Source organism: Amia ocellicauda, chromosome 8 (assembly GCF_036373705.1).
Source record: "Amia ocellicauda isolate fAmiCal2 chromosome 8, fAmiCal2.hap1, whole genome shotgun sequence".
Lineage (NCBI taxonomy): Eukaryota > Metazoa > Chordata > Actinopteri > Amiiformes > Amiidae > Amia > Amia ocellicauda.
The window spans coordinates 9,849,861-9,865,087 of record NC_089857.1 but is presented as its reverse complement, the minus strand read 5'-3'; the positions used below and the strand labels follow the sequence as shown (position 1 = coordinate 9,865,087).

The 15,227-nt window shown below is 39.8% G+C and overlaps 1 protein-coding gene across 2 annotated transcripts in view; it reads left to right on the top strand.

Moving 5' to 3' along the window:
* LOC136755395 (ceramide transfer protein) overlaps positions 1 to 15,227 on the top strand; it is a 33,485-nt gene that overhangs the window by 10,415 nt on the left and 7,843 nt on the right. For both annotated transcript variants that reach the window (XM_066711953.1, XM_066711952.1), the window contains exons 4-7: positions 9,086 to 9,193; positions 9,352 to 9,490; positions 9,916 to 9,999; positions 10,707 to 10,864. In XM_066711953.1, coding sequence (XP_066568050.1) covers positions 9,086 to 9,193; positions 9,352 to 9,490; positions 9,916 to 9,999; positions 10,707 to 10,864 — 489 coding nt within the window. The remainder of the gene's footprint in view (positions 1 to 9,085; positions 9,194 to 9,351; positions 9,491 to 9,915; positions 10,000 to 10,706; positions 10,865 to 15,227) is intronic.

Sequence of the window (15,227 nt, the reverse complement as noted above, 5' to 3'; positions counted from 1 at the left end):
GGTGTTCTTGGGGTCATTCCTCCTCCTCCAAACACGGCGAGTTGAGTTGATGCCAAAGAGCTCGATTTTGGTCTCATCTGACCACAACACTTTCACCCAGTTCTCTGAATCATTCAGATGTTCAATGGCAAACTTCAGACGGGCCTGTACATGTGCTTTCTTGAGCAGGGGGACCTTGTGGGTGCTGCAGGATTTCGGTCCTTCACGGCGTAGTTTTGAATTGTTTTCTTGGTGACTATGGTCCCAGATGCCTTGAGATCATTAACAAGATCCTCCCGTGTAGTTCTGGGCTGATTCCTCACCGTTCTCTTGATCATTGAAACTCCACGAGGTGAGATCTTGCATGGAGCCCCAGACTGAGGGAGACTGACAGTCATTTTGTGTTTCTTCCATTTGCGAATAATCGCACCAACTGTTGTCACCTTCTCACCAAGCTGCTTGGCGATGGTCTTGTAGCCCATTCCAGCCTTGTGTAGGTCTACAATCTTGTCCCTGACATCCTTGGACAGCTCTTTGGTCTCGGCCATGGTGGAGAGTTTGGAATCTGATTGATTGATTGCTTCTGTGGACAGGTGTCTTTTATACAGGTAACGAGCTGAGATTAGGAGCACTCCCTTTAAGAGAGTGCTCCTAATCTCAGCTCGTTACCTGTATAAAAGACAACTGGGAGCCAGAAATCTTGCTGATTGATAGGGGATCAAATACTTATTTCCCTCATTAACATGCAAATCAATTTATAACTTTTTTGAAATGCGTTTTTCTGGATTTTTGTGTTGTTATTCTATCTCTCACTGTTAAAATACACCTACCATTAAAATTAGAGACTGATCATTTCTTTGTCAGTGGGCAAATGTACAAAATCAGCAGGGGATCAAATACTTTTTCCCCCTCACTGTAGCAAGTTGTAGTTACAGCATTTCATTGGGTGAAAATAACTATTTGCACTTGGATTATTTCATGCTTTAAACACTTACCTTCATTTCAGATTTGGGGTGAATGAAGAACAGTTACTGAAATCATCCTAGTATATGTTTAAACAAATACCTTCCAATATGAAATGTATTCATTTGTTTGAAAAACAATTCAGGGAATGTTTCAGATCAGGTTATTTTTGTTTTCCTACTGTGGAATACGTTCCACTTATCAAGTTTACTAACACTGGAAAATTTAAGCAGTTTAAGTATTCTATTTATTTTTTCTTTTCTTAAACTTTACAATCACATTTGCAAAAAATAAAAATCCAAATGTTTCTCTGCAACCAATAACCTCTAGAAAATTATTATTGGTTACATTGACAAAATGGGAATACCACTTTGTAAAATTGAAGGTATGGTAGCCAACAACACATTTACTGTATGTACACTTACAATTGTACCGCAGTATCACAGTATTTGAAATAACTACATTAAGAGTAGTTATAATATAAAAATATAATTATTTTTGAAAAAAATTGTAGTAAAAATTAAAATGTATATTAATAATTACACCCTAAATAACGCCACTAGCTATGAGGTGGACCCTAGCACGACGGTGCAGTTAAAGACATGTATACACTGGCTGTTGTAATGCTGGTAGTTCTGTCCTGTGCGGAACTAGGGGACATATAATTGCAAGGTTGGTTTCAGTCCATCTACAGAATGTACAAGTTGCTGCTCCACTTGACTTCAACGCATGCTCAAATTGATTCAAATTTTAACACGATTCATAGAGAAATGCTTACGTTTACAAAACACTGCTAAATTATTGAGTTTGCATGTAATATGCATACAGAATTCACATCTGAATCCGTTCATAGAGACATTTTTATCAGCAAGTAAACCTGCAGTGTTAGGCCTCCATGTACCATTCATATAATGGTATTTTTGTATCTCTATTTTTCATATTATAATGAAAATGTATTTTAGTGTTATATAGCTTTTTTTCGATTTTCTGAATGCTTGTCATAGGTTAGTTTCCGGCTTCAAATTAATCTATATATTTTAACCGTGCAACTATCCTGAGCAAGGCTCTGAAAAGTGAAACTCCACTAAAGCTATATAAATGTTAAAATGTTAAAATCCAAAACTAATTGTAACATTTCTGGCACAAATCTTAACTACTTCCAAATTTCAGCCGTTCATTAACTTCTGTCCTTCTGTCCTGACTCATGTAATCTGATGTGATACAAGTTTACATTTGAAAAATATGCTTTAATTTGGATGTTTATGGTGGTGATAAGTACCCATTCAAACAGTCCAGAAGATAATGGAGGAGGACATACTGTCAGAACAAGGTGAGTGTTTTTCCACTAAAATATTGAAATCCAGTTTTCTGATTCCCTGATTGTCATCTTCATGACTGTTTGTGCAAAACTGGGAGAAAAAAGTCAATAAATTAAACAGAAAAAATATGCTTCTCATATTAATCCTTAACCTAACCTAGAGATGCATGAAGTAAATAGAAGGAAAATGTATTTGTGACCATGATGATAATCAGGCAATAATTACTCCTTATTTCCCTTATCGTTGTTTAAATGTTTGTTTTTCTCACAATTGTGTAGATATAAAGAAGAATTGGCCATGGGTGAAATTCCAGCATGACAATGACCCAAAGTCCAGAAGCAGAAATGTAGTAACAAATGGAGAAGTTACAGAAAAAAATAATGACATAAGGAAGGAGAACTGCAAGCATTATATAGCTTAATTTTAAATTGGCCACAGCTGCCCAAAATGAATTGGATGTAAACTGGAGTGCCCAGCCTTCGGAGGTTGAATGAACCAAGGGCATCAACAAAAAAAAAAAGAAAGTCTGAACTTCAAAAAGAAGCAACAGACTTGAAAGACTGGAAGAGAACTAAAATAAATCTGTAAAATAGAAGGCTGAACAACACGCATGACTTGATCAATATCTGGCAAAAAAAAAGAGAAGTAAAAACACATTAAAATTAAGTGAAATGTATACGCCACTTTCTTAATGTTATTCTGTACATTTTTTTTTTTTTTTTAAACAAATTGTTAAATGTTAATGTTAAACTGTCAAAAAACAAGCATTCTCTTTATGTCCTTCGGAGAGAAAATTAGCCTTTGGTGCAAGCCTTAAAGCTTTATGGGAAACTTGTGGATGTAGGCTTCCGTTAATGAACAGCTAATGCATTTTTTTTTTACTGCTGTTGGATAGGATTGGTATTTGCAAGATGGGCATTTTCTGTTGCTCGTGCAACGGAGTCAACTCTGTAGACAAAATGCTCAGAGTGCTATTTTACATGTGTGGAAAAAGGCAATATTCCACCGCTCTGAACCTTTCCCCTGAGCCTGCTCTCTGTGATGCTAGTGCAGTATTGACCCACTTTAAAAAAAAAAAAAAAAAAAAAAAGTCTGCAGATGGGGCTGCTTTAAGACAGAGTTATGACAGGAAGCAGCATGATCGCACAGAAAAAAACTACAGTCCTGCTAAAATAGCGGTTCTGAGGCATACCATTATTTCCATCCATTTTCTTCTGGATCGCCTGAGAGACTTCCATTAATGCCTGCAGCACAGAATACTGAACTGTGTACAGTTCCATTAACTGCTCCTTTTAAAGAACTGCTGTAATGGATCCTATGCTGAGATACAGAGAGATGGGGAAGGTGTTACCCTGCAGTAAGAATGTCAGTTGTAAGGATGGTATGATTTGCATATGGAACATGGACTGAGCCTCTAGAGATTCTGCATGGATAATCGGCAGTAAGGAAGGCAATAACGCGCTGCTTTGTTTTGTTCATTGATGGTGGAAACTGAATTGTATATGGATGCTGTCTGTTTCACATTTTCAGCTTTATTTGGGCCTGTTTGTATTTGCCTTCTTGGCTGATTTTAGTTTCATGATGAGAAGAGTCTTTCCTCCGATATTCTCTCTGGAGAGATTTCTGCAGTGCAGCAGTGATCTGCTCTGCTTTAGCTGTTGGGATGGCAGAATGGTGGGCTTTGCATGCTGAATGCTTTCATTAATAAAATGCTCTCCTGCAGGGCTAATGCATGTAATACTTGCTGTATTGAAGCTTCTTGTCTTGTGAAGGGTGTAATAGTATTGCATTCTGCTATCTGTTCTTTAGCAGCTTTCTTGGATTGCTGAACATGGCCGTATTTAAAATTTTCTCATTCTTATACTTTTTTTTTTCCATTTTATGAGATCTGTTTTCCTAGTTATATTTTTTGTTTTCTTTTTATATTTATTTTGTTTTAAACAAAACTGCCAATTTGAATGCATTAAAAAAAAAATGTAGAGTCCTAAAATATAAAAAGCTAAGAACTGCTTAAGTAGACTTATGTGTGCTTATAGTAACAAGGTATCTAATGTCCTGTTCCTTTGCTTTCTGTTAAAACATCTGTATTCCCAACTACAAGCGGATTACTGAATATGTCGAGTTTACGATTTTATTTAAATAATGGAGACTTTGTTTTGAGTAGTAATATGTGGTAGGAGGCTACACTTTGCTATTTGTACCGTACAATTATTGACTTTGCTTTTAATTTGATTTAAGATTATTTTTTCCTTTAATACTATACATATTCTGCTTTACATATAGTCTAATCTTCCCATTAACTTTAAACATTGGAAGTCTTGTTTATTTTTTGCCTGTTATATTGTTTGCTTTTGCTAGCTTTATCTAGTTGGCAGAATTGTTAATTATTGCTAGTTTGGCAGAGTAATCGACTTATTATGAGACCAGGCAGCTTATTAATTAAGACTTATTTGCTTTTGGTATGGATGCTTATGTGCTAATAGATGAGTAGTCCTTTTCGCCATTTTATGAGCCAGCTTTAGATTAAACTTCTGTGCTGTTAGCACCTTGTTTTGCTAATGAGCCTGGTTCTCCACAAAAAATTGAAAGATTTATGGCAAATACTTAAAAGCAAAACCTCCATGGTAGTTTTCTCTAAAATACTTCTGTACCGTGTGCTAGTTCAGGTTGACAGACAGAAATCTGAAGTTTTAACACATGTTTAAAATCCTAGTGTAGAGAAGAAGGGTACAACGAAGGTGAGGGGTCATCTCTGAATCCAGGAGGTGAAATGTGTAGAGTAGAATTTAAACTTGAGACCTAGAGGTCAGGGAGCTCAGGAAAATGAAGAATTGCGTTACATCTTATATCTCGGTTCCACTGGCTTAAGCGTCCGTGTCATGCCATGCCGGACACGTCCCAGAGCTTTTTTTGTAAAACCAGGCCGTTGTCAAGTCCATCCCCTCTTATGGGAAGCAGAGTGGTTGTGTGTTTGTGTTTTGTTTTAAAAACAAAGACAGAGAACAACACTACGAGCGATGCATCCTGACGTGGAGAGGACTTTTGCATCTATTTTATTCTTTCTGCATTACATGATTGGAGACCACGTAATACACGTTTCTGTTAAGAGAGATTAGGAAGAGCTAAACGTGTATAGACAATAGGGCTGGGCGATATGACTTAAAAATAATATCTCAATATTTTTAGAAGTTTGGGCGATATACGATATATATCTCTATTTCTTGGTTTTTATCCAATCAAGCCACAAAATAAGACCAAAGACATTCAAACTACAAGTATTTCGTTAATCCTTCAATAAGCAAAACTAACAAATACTACATGCAGGCTGTCATGGTAAATATATGCAGAATGCAACACATTACAGGGCAAGTGTGTTATGTTGTTATGGTATATATAATATATACACACACACATAAGTTTAAAAATAGCTGGCGTTACAATAGTTTTAATAGTGCCTTATCCCAGGGATTTTATATAGAACAATTATCCGGTCAAGGAAGGAAGGACAGCAGCTCCCGTCTAAAAACAGTCCATATTCACCGAGGTCTCAAAAATTATGTATTAGAGAAAAAGTGAACATTATAATGCTTAAGCGTTTCGACTTATCTTTCTCAGAGCACATATATAAATATACACAGTAGGTAATGGTAATCACGCAACACATGCGCTGTTAAAGGTATAGATTCAGGTAGATTTAGCACAGCCGGGTTTATAGTGGCGCATTAACATCTGCTAGATGGGGACATTTCTCCAGATTGAGTTTAGCCCGACGACGAGAGCGGGGTGCAGCGTGTGCGCTTTTGCATTAAAGTGTCTCTTGGTTGTGTTGTTTATTGTGTGTCAGTTCACTCTTCTCCATGTCTGTCTGTGTTTCTGATGCACATTTCTACCTGCATCCAGCACATGTGGAAGAACCGGGGAAAAACGCAAAGCGTCCTAATGACGTAAAATACTGCCGTAAAGATTGCAATTTGACACCTCGATATAAACGATATAGCATAATAAACGATATGAACGTTTTTCTATCGTCATACGATATATATTGTCATATCGCACAGCCCTAATAGACAACATTATATTCAGACAATTGTTATTATTATCGTCATCTTTTGTGCTAGTATATATATATATATATATATATATATATATATATATATATAATTTAAACGGGACAGCATAACTCCCTTAATTTATTACTCTTTCTGCAGATTTGTAACTGTAAACAATACTTTTTGCTGTATTATTAATCATTTACTTAGCAGACGTCCTTAACCAGGGCAAGTTACAGTTGAAACCAAAATACATACATTTCACAATTAATCATTCAGCTACAATATAGCAGGTTATAATTAAACTGAAGTGTGCACGTCTCAGTCATGGCGTTTATGGACTTATGGATGCATTTATTAAACCAGTCCTTAATGTTTTAGAGGGAAACCCAGATCTGCTGTATTTATTTATTCATTAATTTAACTTGTAAAAGGGCAGGTAAACTTAATCGTGTTCGCCTTCATAATGATTGTCTCTGCGGATTGTCCTGCACACCATTCATAAAACGACAGCCTGAAACACCCAGTTGTTCATAAAATATTAATAACATCGGCTGTCCGATTATTATCCTTCAGTTTATTTTTAACTAGTCACCGCACTGCACCGGTCCTGTGAAATCCAAGTTTTTAATACACTCTGTATTAACTGTAAGCAGTCATTGTTTCTGTACGTGGATTTCACTCCATGCTGCTAATAAAACTATAATTTCTTTGTGATCCCACACGGCACTTGAGAATATATCTTCCGGCATAATGTAGCTGATCTCTTCCCTGTCTGTCTACAGTTCAAGCACACATCTTCGCTTTCAGAGATACGGACGCGTCCAGGTGCTTAGCCAGTGGAAACGCACGTTTAAGCGTCTGGGGCCGGTTGCATCCAGATGCATCCGCCAGTGGAAATGGGGCATTAGATTTTGTCACGTAGTCAAAGTAACAAATAAAAATAAACAATTAGGTAACTAAAAATACTAGTGTAAGGAAATCAATCCTGCATTTATATGCATGCCTTAATTGCATATAACTGCATGACTTATGTAGGGCAATGCAACGCGTCTGCCATGTTGCATATTTTTCTGTAAACTGGACTACAATACACTAATCTAAGGGCCAGATTAAAACAAAATTTTGACCTACCTGCTAATAGAAAACTACAAAACTGTAATTAGTTGCGGCTTCATATTTAGTAAGATGACACTTTCTTCTAATCATAAATGTAACTGCTATGATGTCAGGTTTGTAGTTTTCTATTAGCAGGTGGGTCAAAGTTTTGATTTAATCGGGCCCTAAGAGTAAAGGTCCACTGTTGTAGCATTTTTCTTGTTTGAGTTCAGATATGTGTTTTAGCGCCCAAATTGAATGACCAGTTTCTATGTTTAGTTTGTTAAAACATCTACTTCTTGGAACCAAATTTGTACAAGGCAAGTGGTTGTGTACAAAAAAAACATGGACGCCACAAGCCAATCAAGTCAACATGAATGGTAAATTTGCATATTTCCCTTGCAAAGGGAACTCCTAAGGTTTAAAATTGTCATGCAAAAACCATGATATTTGAGCAGTGGTAAAGGGCTGGGGTGTGTTTGTGGTGAGTTTCAGAACCTGTTTATCTGTAGTATTGCAGTTGTCCTAATGCATAGCATTGGGACATCTTTTGTTTCTTCTCTTATTCCTGAAGAGACGTGCAGCAGTAAAGATCCACAATAATTAGCCTGCACTTTAATGGATTGGTGCTATAATGGATTTCGTCTCACAGTAGTGGCTTGATTGTTTTTGAATGTGCCCACTATGAATTCATGTACTTGAAATGGCCAGCCCATCCACATAGGAAGTACATCGTAAGGTAGCCTCAAGGAGTGTGCTTGGATTTCAGACTGACTGGGGAGCATAGATTAATGCAATTCAACTATTTACTACAATGGCTGAGGAGTGAATCCTTCTGAAACAAGATGATTGTGGTGGCATGTGGAGGGAAAAGAAAAAAACTAATTTGATTTCCTGTGACCACAGTTTATTCACTGGCTGGTATTCAAGGGCAGTTCTGAATCTTCAAAGGTTTGTCCAAGCATTCATGCAGCATCAGAATAGTTTTGTCTTGTACCTGGAAAATTTCACAAAGAGTGAATACAAAATCACTTATTAATTTGTGAAAATATAAACCTTTTGATCGATTTATAGTAATGTAGGGTTGTAATGCAGAATAATGTGACATCATAGCTTATGTTACCCAGAGATGTACCTTTAATTTATTCCTCCACCCTGTCTGCAGCCAAATCTAGTCTAATATAATTTTAAAACATTTTAAATGTCCAGAAAGCCTTCTGCTGTTTGGGATTGTTTTTCAACCCAAAGCAATCATAACAGTAAGAAAGGAAAATGGCAAGGCAAAGTAAATTCCATGATCTATCTTAGTTACGTTGGGCTTAGTTCATGGACAGTTAGATCTGAAAAATAAACATTCAGCATGTCTAACATCACTCACTTAGCTTACCTCTCTAGTAAAAAAAAAAAACAACTCAAGCAATCTGAGCCATACCAGGGTAATGGTACCAGTGTAAAAGCGATATTACATGCAACGAAGAGGCAATGTGCTTCATACTAGAAGCTTTGTGTTTTGAACACTTCATTGCTTACAATTGTTTATTTGATTTACTTTTCAGAATGTGTGTACATGTATTTTTTTATTCTTATTTATTAATTTAAACCGTTGAACCTGATCTAATCAGCTATAACAATGCAGTCAGCCGCTGAACTCATGAATGATGTTTTTATGTTTTGCAGGCAGAATCTGGCTATGGCTCAGAGTCAAGTTTACGACGTCATGGGTCTATGTTGTCTCTCACATCTGCAGCAAGTGGATATTCTGCCACATCTACTTCATCTTTCAAGGTAAGTGAGAATTCATAATTTTCACTGTCAATTGTCACCCAATTACCAGATAACTTTTTTGGTCTTTCTGATAGTTTGACACCATTTAGTGAAGTTCTGATGCTGTCATTTTAGGGACGTTCCTGTTGAGTGTTTTTTCTTTTCTTTTCATTTATTAGAAAGGACACAGTTTACGTGAAAAGCTTGCCGAGATGGAGACATTCCGAGATATTTTGTGCAGGCAAGTCGATACCCTGCAGAAATACTTTGATGCCTGCTCTGACGCCGTTTCCAAAGATGAATTCCAAAGAGACAAAGGTACATTTTTGTTTTTGTTGGTTTTTGGTACCTTGAATTGTATTAAAGGAAAAATCAATAATATTTAGAGGCAAACTAAACAAATAAAACATTCTTGGAAAAAAGAAAAACTAATGGAAAACCATGCAGAAGTATAAGCTGTTTTGATGACTTACTGGACTTTATAATGTATATTTGTCCTGTTTGCTGCACAGATTTTCTAATAAATGGAAAGAATGAAATCTAGATTTTCTTATCAGCTAAGCTTTTGTTTGCACTATCCATTCATTGAAGTATTTGTTGTAAGTTAACACTGCTTAGCTACAGTGTGTGCATCCAGACTGGTGGTGGATGCTAGCTGTGTCTGTCACAGACGCTTTTATGATTGTTGACTTGTCCTTCTGTAGATACAAAAGGATTAGTGTCTGAATGCCTTTCTTTTTTAGTTGTGGAGGATGATGAAGATGACTTTCCTACAACTCGCCCGGATGGCGAGTTTCTGCACAACAATAACGGCAGTAAGGAGAAATGTAAGTTTTTATACTTTTTCTACTATTATACATCTCTGAAAACGCATATTGGTATATACTTTAAGATGGTGGATATTAAAATCAGATTGATTAATGGTTTGCCCTGCAGTTTAAGCATCACATTTGATTGGGTGTGGTGAATTGTGAAGTTCCTGTCATCCAAAGTTAAAGGTGATATTGTACAACAACTAACTGCTTTTTTGTTGTTGTATTCAAATTAGTGTCTTGCTGCAGTTGTACTTTCACTACTATATTTTCTAACCTACAGTATTTGCTTTTTCCATCCCTAAAAAAACCAAATTGATTATCTTAATGCACTGAGTAACTCGCCCAGTTTCCGTTCACAGCTTTTTTTACATTTTGATTTAATACTTTAAATACTTTACATTACAGGCAATTTTCAGTGTTTAAATACTGATAATGCGCTTTAGAGAACTGAGTGTCTTAATATGAATATCTGTATTCTTACATTTTTATTTTTAAAGTGCCAAAGGCAAGTCTTCGATACTGAAACTGTTACTAATGTATTTGTTTTAGTTTCTCTTATTCAGTGTAATTTATTTTACTGGTAGAACTAGTTGGTTCAGTGTTTTCTCAAGCTCAATTTCCACAATTGTATGTATGTATGTATGTATAAATATAAATTTTATCTGTAGATGTAATCAAAATGATGATTGTTAATTGTCCCCGTCTTTTTGTTTCTGCAGTATTTCCATGTGTGAATCCCAAAGGAATCAATGGCATTGATTTCAAAGGGGAGGCAATTACATTCAAGGCAACCACTGCTGGAATATTAGCGACACTCTCTCACTGCATCGACCTCATGGTGAAGCGAGAGGACAGCTGGCAGAAGAGACTGGATAAGGTAATGGCTGCTGCTGTCCTGTACCGGCACTTAACTGCTCTCTTCCTCAAACTATACAATATCATTAATTTGAAAGAATTGTGTTTCTTACACTACAGCAAGGTAGCACAGTACCAACATGAGCGTCTGTTAATACAAATCCTGGAATCATATTGGGTTGAAACTAATGACAATTGTCCATATTGGTTTCCATGTAAATGATCTTTGGAGAATTATTCACCCATATCAGCACACCTTTCCCCCTAGTTTGGACAGACCAGTAAAAGAGGAAACTGTAAAAATAATACATAAAATAAAATTCACATTTGGGTACATAAAATGGTCAGGAACATGGCAGCGATGAGTCTGGTTCATGTGTCTCTGGGAAATGGTACGAATAATACGTATTGCATTAAGTCTGTCTTGGAATGATCAAGCTCTATCGCAGGTTTTGATTTTACCAATAATTTGTGTGTTATTAAAGGATTTTAATAAGTCTAAAAAGGGATTGGTTGATTAAACCCTTCCCATACTGCTGTAAATACAATGTATTGTTCATGTAATGTTTATCTTCTGCCTAGAAGCAGAGGAAGCTAATGTAATATGTAAAATACGTATATTATATAATACATATTTGTATTGGTCATTTGTTTAATATTTTTGGTTAATATAAATTAGCACTACTTGGATATTTTCCCCACACGAGAAGATTCAAGATAAAAAATATAACAATTTTATTTAAAATATTGAGAGGGCTATGAGGAATTTACAGTTTTAAATCTTTTCAGAAACATCAGTTCCCTTTCAAATCATAAAACAGCCATTACCGAATGGGAAGAGCCTTCTGACCTGCCAATCACTGAAAGCATGTACCAAAGTTGCCCAATAGGGGCCCTGCTGGATAGCGATGGATGTCGAAGTCGATAGCGATGGATGTCGACACAATAGGATACAGTGGAGAGTGTCTGGCTGAGACTTGATCTTCGGATCACTCCTCCTTTATCCTATATCAATGTCAGCACTGGGAGCGGAGAGTCTTGGCTGAGACTCAATCCACGGATCTCACCTCCTCCCCATCGAGGTATTCAGGGAGGGTGAGTGTCTCTCAGGAGACTCGATCACGTCGAAAGCTCCATTGTCAACACTGACACATCGATATCAACCACACCCCGGAGGTTGACATGAACCCGAACACAGACCCAGGATCTGTTGTGAGGAGCTGGGAGAAGCAATCCTGCAATCCTGATTTTAGCTCCTTTTTGGAGAACATATTAGAGGAGTCTATCAACATTAACATCTCCTCCCAGGAATTAAACCCCAGAATGAAGGAAAAAGGGACCTTTCACCGCTGTGCGGTCTGAAGCAAGCTCCCTTCAGTTAATGGGCACAAACTTTGCGACCATGCCCTACAAGCTCTTAGAGGTGAAGGGGGGTGCAGCCACTGCACTGCACTTACATCTGCAACCAGGAACAGGAGAGCGGGGACCCCCTCCCCAAGCCTCCTTCAGGGCTTCAGTAGTCGACCGCAGAGGTAGAGAGTCAGCACACTGATCTGCCAGTTCCGCCAGAGGCCGACCCCCACCAGGACGGGTTTCTCTACAGCCGAAGCAAGGATGCCCTTCTGGCGCATCTTCTTCTAGCTCGGGGGGCTTCCCAGCTAGAGAGCAATTGGCTTCGCCCCCCCCCCCCCTCTATGCAGGCGCTCCCTGGAGAGTCTCCCCAAGAAGGAGATCGCTGGTGAGCAGGCGCTCGCATTCCCCACAGCGTGCCTGCCCTCACTACTTTTCCCCCAGACTCACTCCCCCATGGCATACACGCTGGTCTCCCTCTAGGAGGAGGTGGGACACTCCACCCCCTCAGCCAAGGGAGGAGGACGAGTTCAAACACTGCTGCGTCAAATTAGTTTGGACAGTAGTTATGGCCACCCAGCACCAAATGCGATACCATCTGATCGAGAGGGAATTGACACAGGGCTGATGGAAGGCCCCTCCATCACCTGCCCTTACAGGAGGAGATGTCCATCCTCCTCAACACATCAGTTATGCCTGGTCAGACTTTCAGGACCACTGTCGAACTGAGCATAGGACACTCAGCCAGGGAGAAGGAGACGGCGTCAAAGTACACTGACCTTCAACAGCCAAGAAGACCGCCCCAGTCACGCCACTGGCCCTACCATCGGGATACAGTGGGTGAGGAACAGAAAACCCCCGCAGCCACAGGCCGACAGCGCAAGTTACCAGCATAGAGGCCAGACACAGGCCAAGGGTAAAAATAGACTTTTCAGCAGGAAGTCTAAGGGGAGAAGCTAGCCCTACAACCCCCCTGCTAAACCACAGGGAGAATGTGCCCAGAGACGAAAAGACAATGAGCCATGGATATGCCCTCCATTTCCACTCCAGCCCTCCCCTCCTCCGAGGAGTTCTGACCACTACTGTCGGATGCCCAGAAGGGCAAGAGCTCTGGCTCAGGAGATTGTAGTAATGCAAGAGAAATGAGCTGTACAAAAGGTAGACTGAGAGAACTTGTGAGAGGGGTTCTACTCATGGTACTTCCTAGTGCCAAAGAAGGATGGACCCATTCTCGATCCGAGGGGTCTCAACATGTTTCTGAAGAAAAGAAACTTCCGCATATTGACTGCACAGCATATCCTACAGTCAGTCTGACTGGGCAACTGGTTAATGTCAGTAGACCTCAAGGACACTTACTTCCATGTCCCCATCCTCCCAACGCACAGGACATTGCCTTCCAAGATCAAGCGTACAAATTCTGCGTGCTGCAGTTCGGTCTCTCACTGGTTCCCTGCACAGACGCAGTCCTGGCCCCCTCAGGTCAAAGGGGATCAGAACAACCTGGACTGGCCAATTGCACAGACTCCAGGATACAGGTGGAGGAACACATGACAGAGGTCATACAACATGTGACTACACTAGGTTTTTCAGTTCACACAGAGCAGAGCTCTCTCCAACCCATGTCCTGTCCAACAAGCCCGGATTGCATGGTGTGAGCCTGAGACAATCTCCGATTGATCAGGGCAATACACCTGCCAGGTGTGTCCAACACAGCAGTGGACCTCCTCTCTCTCGAAAGACCGGACAGCTTAGAATGGAGATTGAGTCCTCAAGTATAGTAGATCTGGGAGACGCTGGGATGAGCTCGAGTTGACCTCTTGCTACACATGCAACGACTCGGTGCCACTGTGCTGAAAGCAGGAGGGGTCCCCTGGTGTGGATGCCTTGCTCACCCGTGGCCTTGGGAATTGCTATATGCCTTACCTTAATTGCTACTTCTTCCATATAGCGTCGCAATGTCCGAGACAGTTGTGGTTCGCAAAACTAGGTCGGTGTTCCACATAAACCAACCGATTGTCCTGGAGTCTTTCCATCCCCCTCCACATACATCAGATGAGGACCGCAGATTACACACACTCTGCCCTGTCCAGGCTTTTTGGTGCTATATGCAGAGGACTGCGCACAGCCGCAAATCCAATTAGCTGTTTGTCTGCTACGGGTCCACCACCAGAGGGAGGGCGGTTTCAAACAACGACTGGCGCACTGTGTGGTGAACACAATCCGGCTCACCTGTGAGACTGCTAACGTTCCCATGCCTGAACACATCTCAGCGCGCTCAGCATTCCACGTCATGGGCTCTTTTTCACGGTGCCACATTTGGAATATGCTGAGACCTGGTCCAGTCAACAGACCTTCACAAGGTTCTACCGCCTCAACATGGCGGACCAGCTGCACCCAAGCTTGAGCACCCAGATTCTTCAGACAGCTGGCCCTCCAGCGCCATGAGGCTCTGCTATACTTGCCATGATGGCATTGGGGCTTAAATCAGGTGTCAGGACTCGCGACAGCTTTGGTAGTGTCTTCCAATTCAGTAATGGCTGTCTTTCGATTTGAAAGGGAACAATAGGTTATTATCATAACCCCGGTTCCCTGAAAAAGAAAGACAGCCATTACTCTTCAGGGGTCACTCGACCAGATGACCTTCCTGATGAAGAAATGGCAGGCAGCTGCAGTCAGGAGGAGACTTTCACACACTGGGGTGGGTCTTCCTCCTGCCAGCAGGGCCCCTATTGGGCAGGTTTGGTACATGTTTTCACTAATTGGCAGGTCAGAAGGCTCTTCCCATTCAGTAATGGCTGTCTTTCTTTTTCAGGGAACTGGGGTTATGATGATAACCTATTGTTATTGATTTTAAAAAATCCTGTATTAGTTGAGCTGCTAATTATACTGCTTTTGACAACTGTTGAAGCTGTTCTCATAGGTTGCAAAACCAGTTTTACCACGTCTCTTGGCAAACAATTGGGCCTCAATACATGTGACAGGAAGTCCTTGCCCCTTGAAACAACTCCGAAAAAGGGTTTAAGGAGTACAGATCT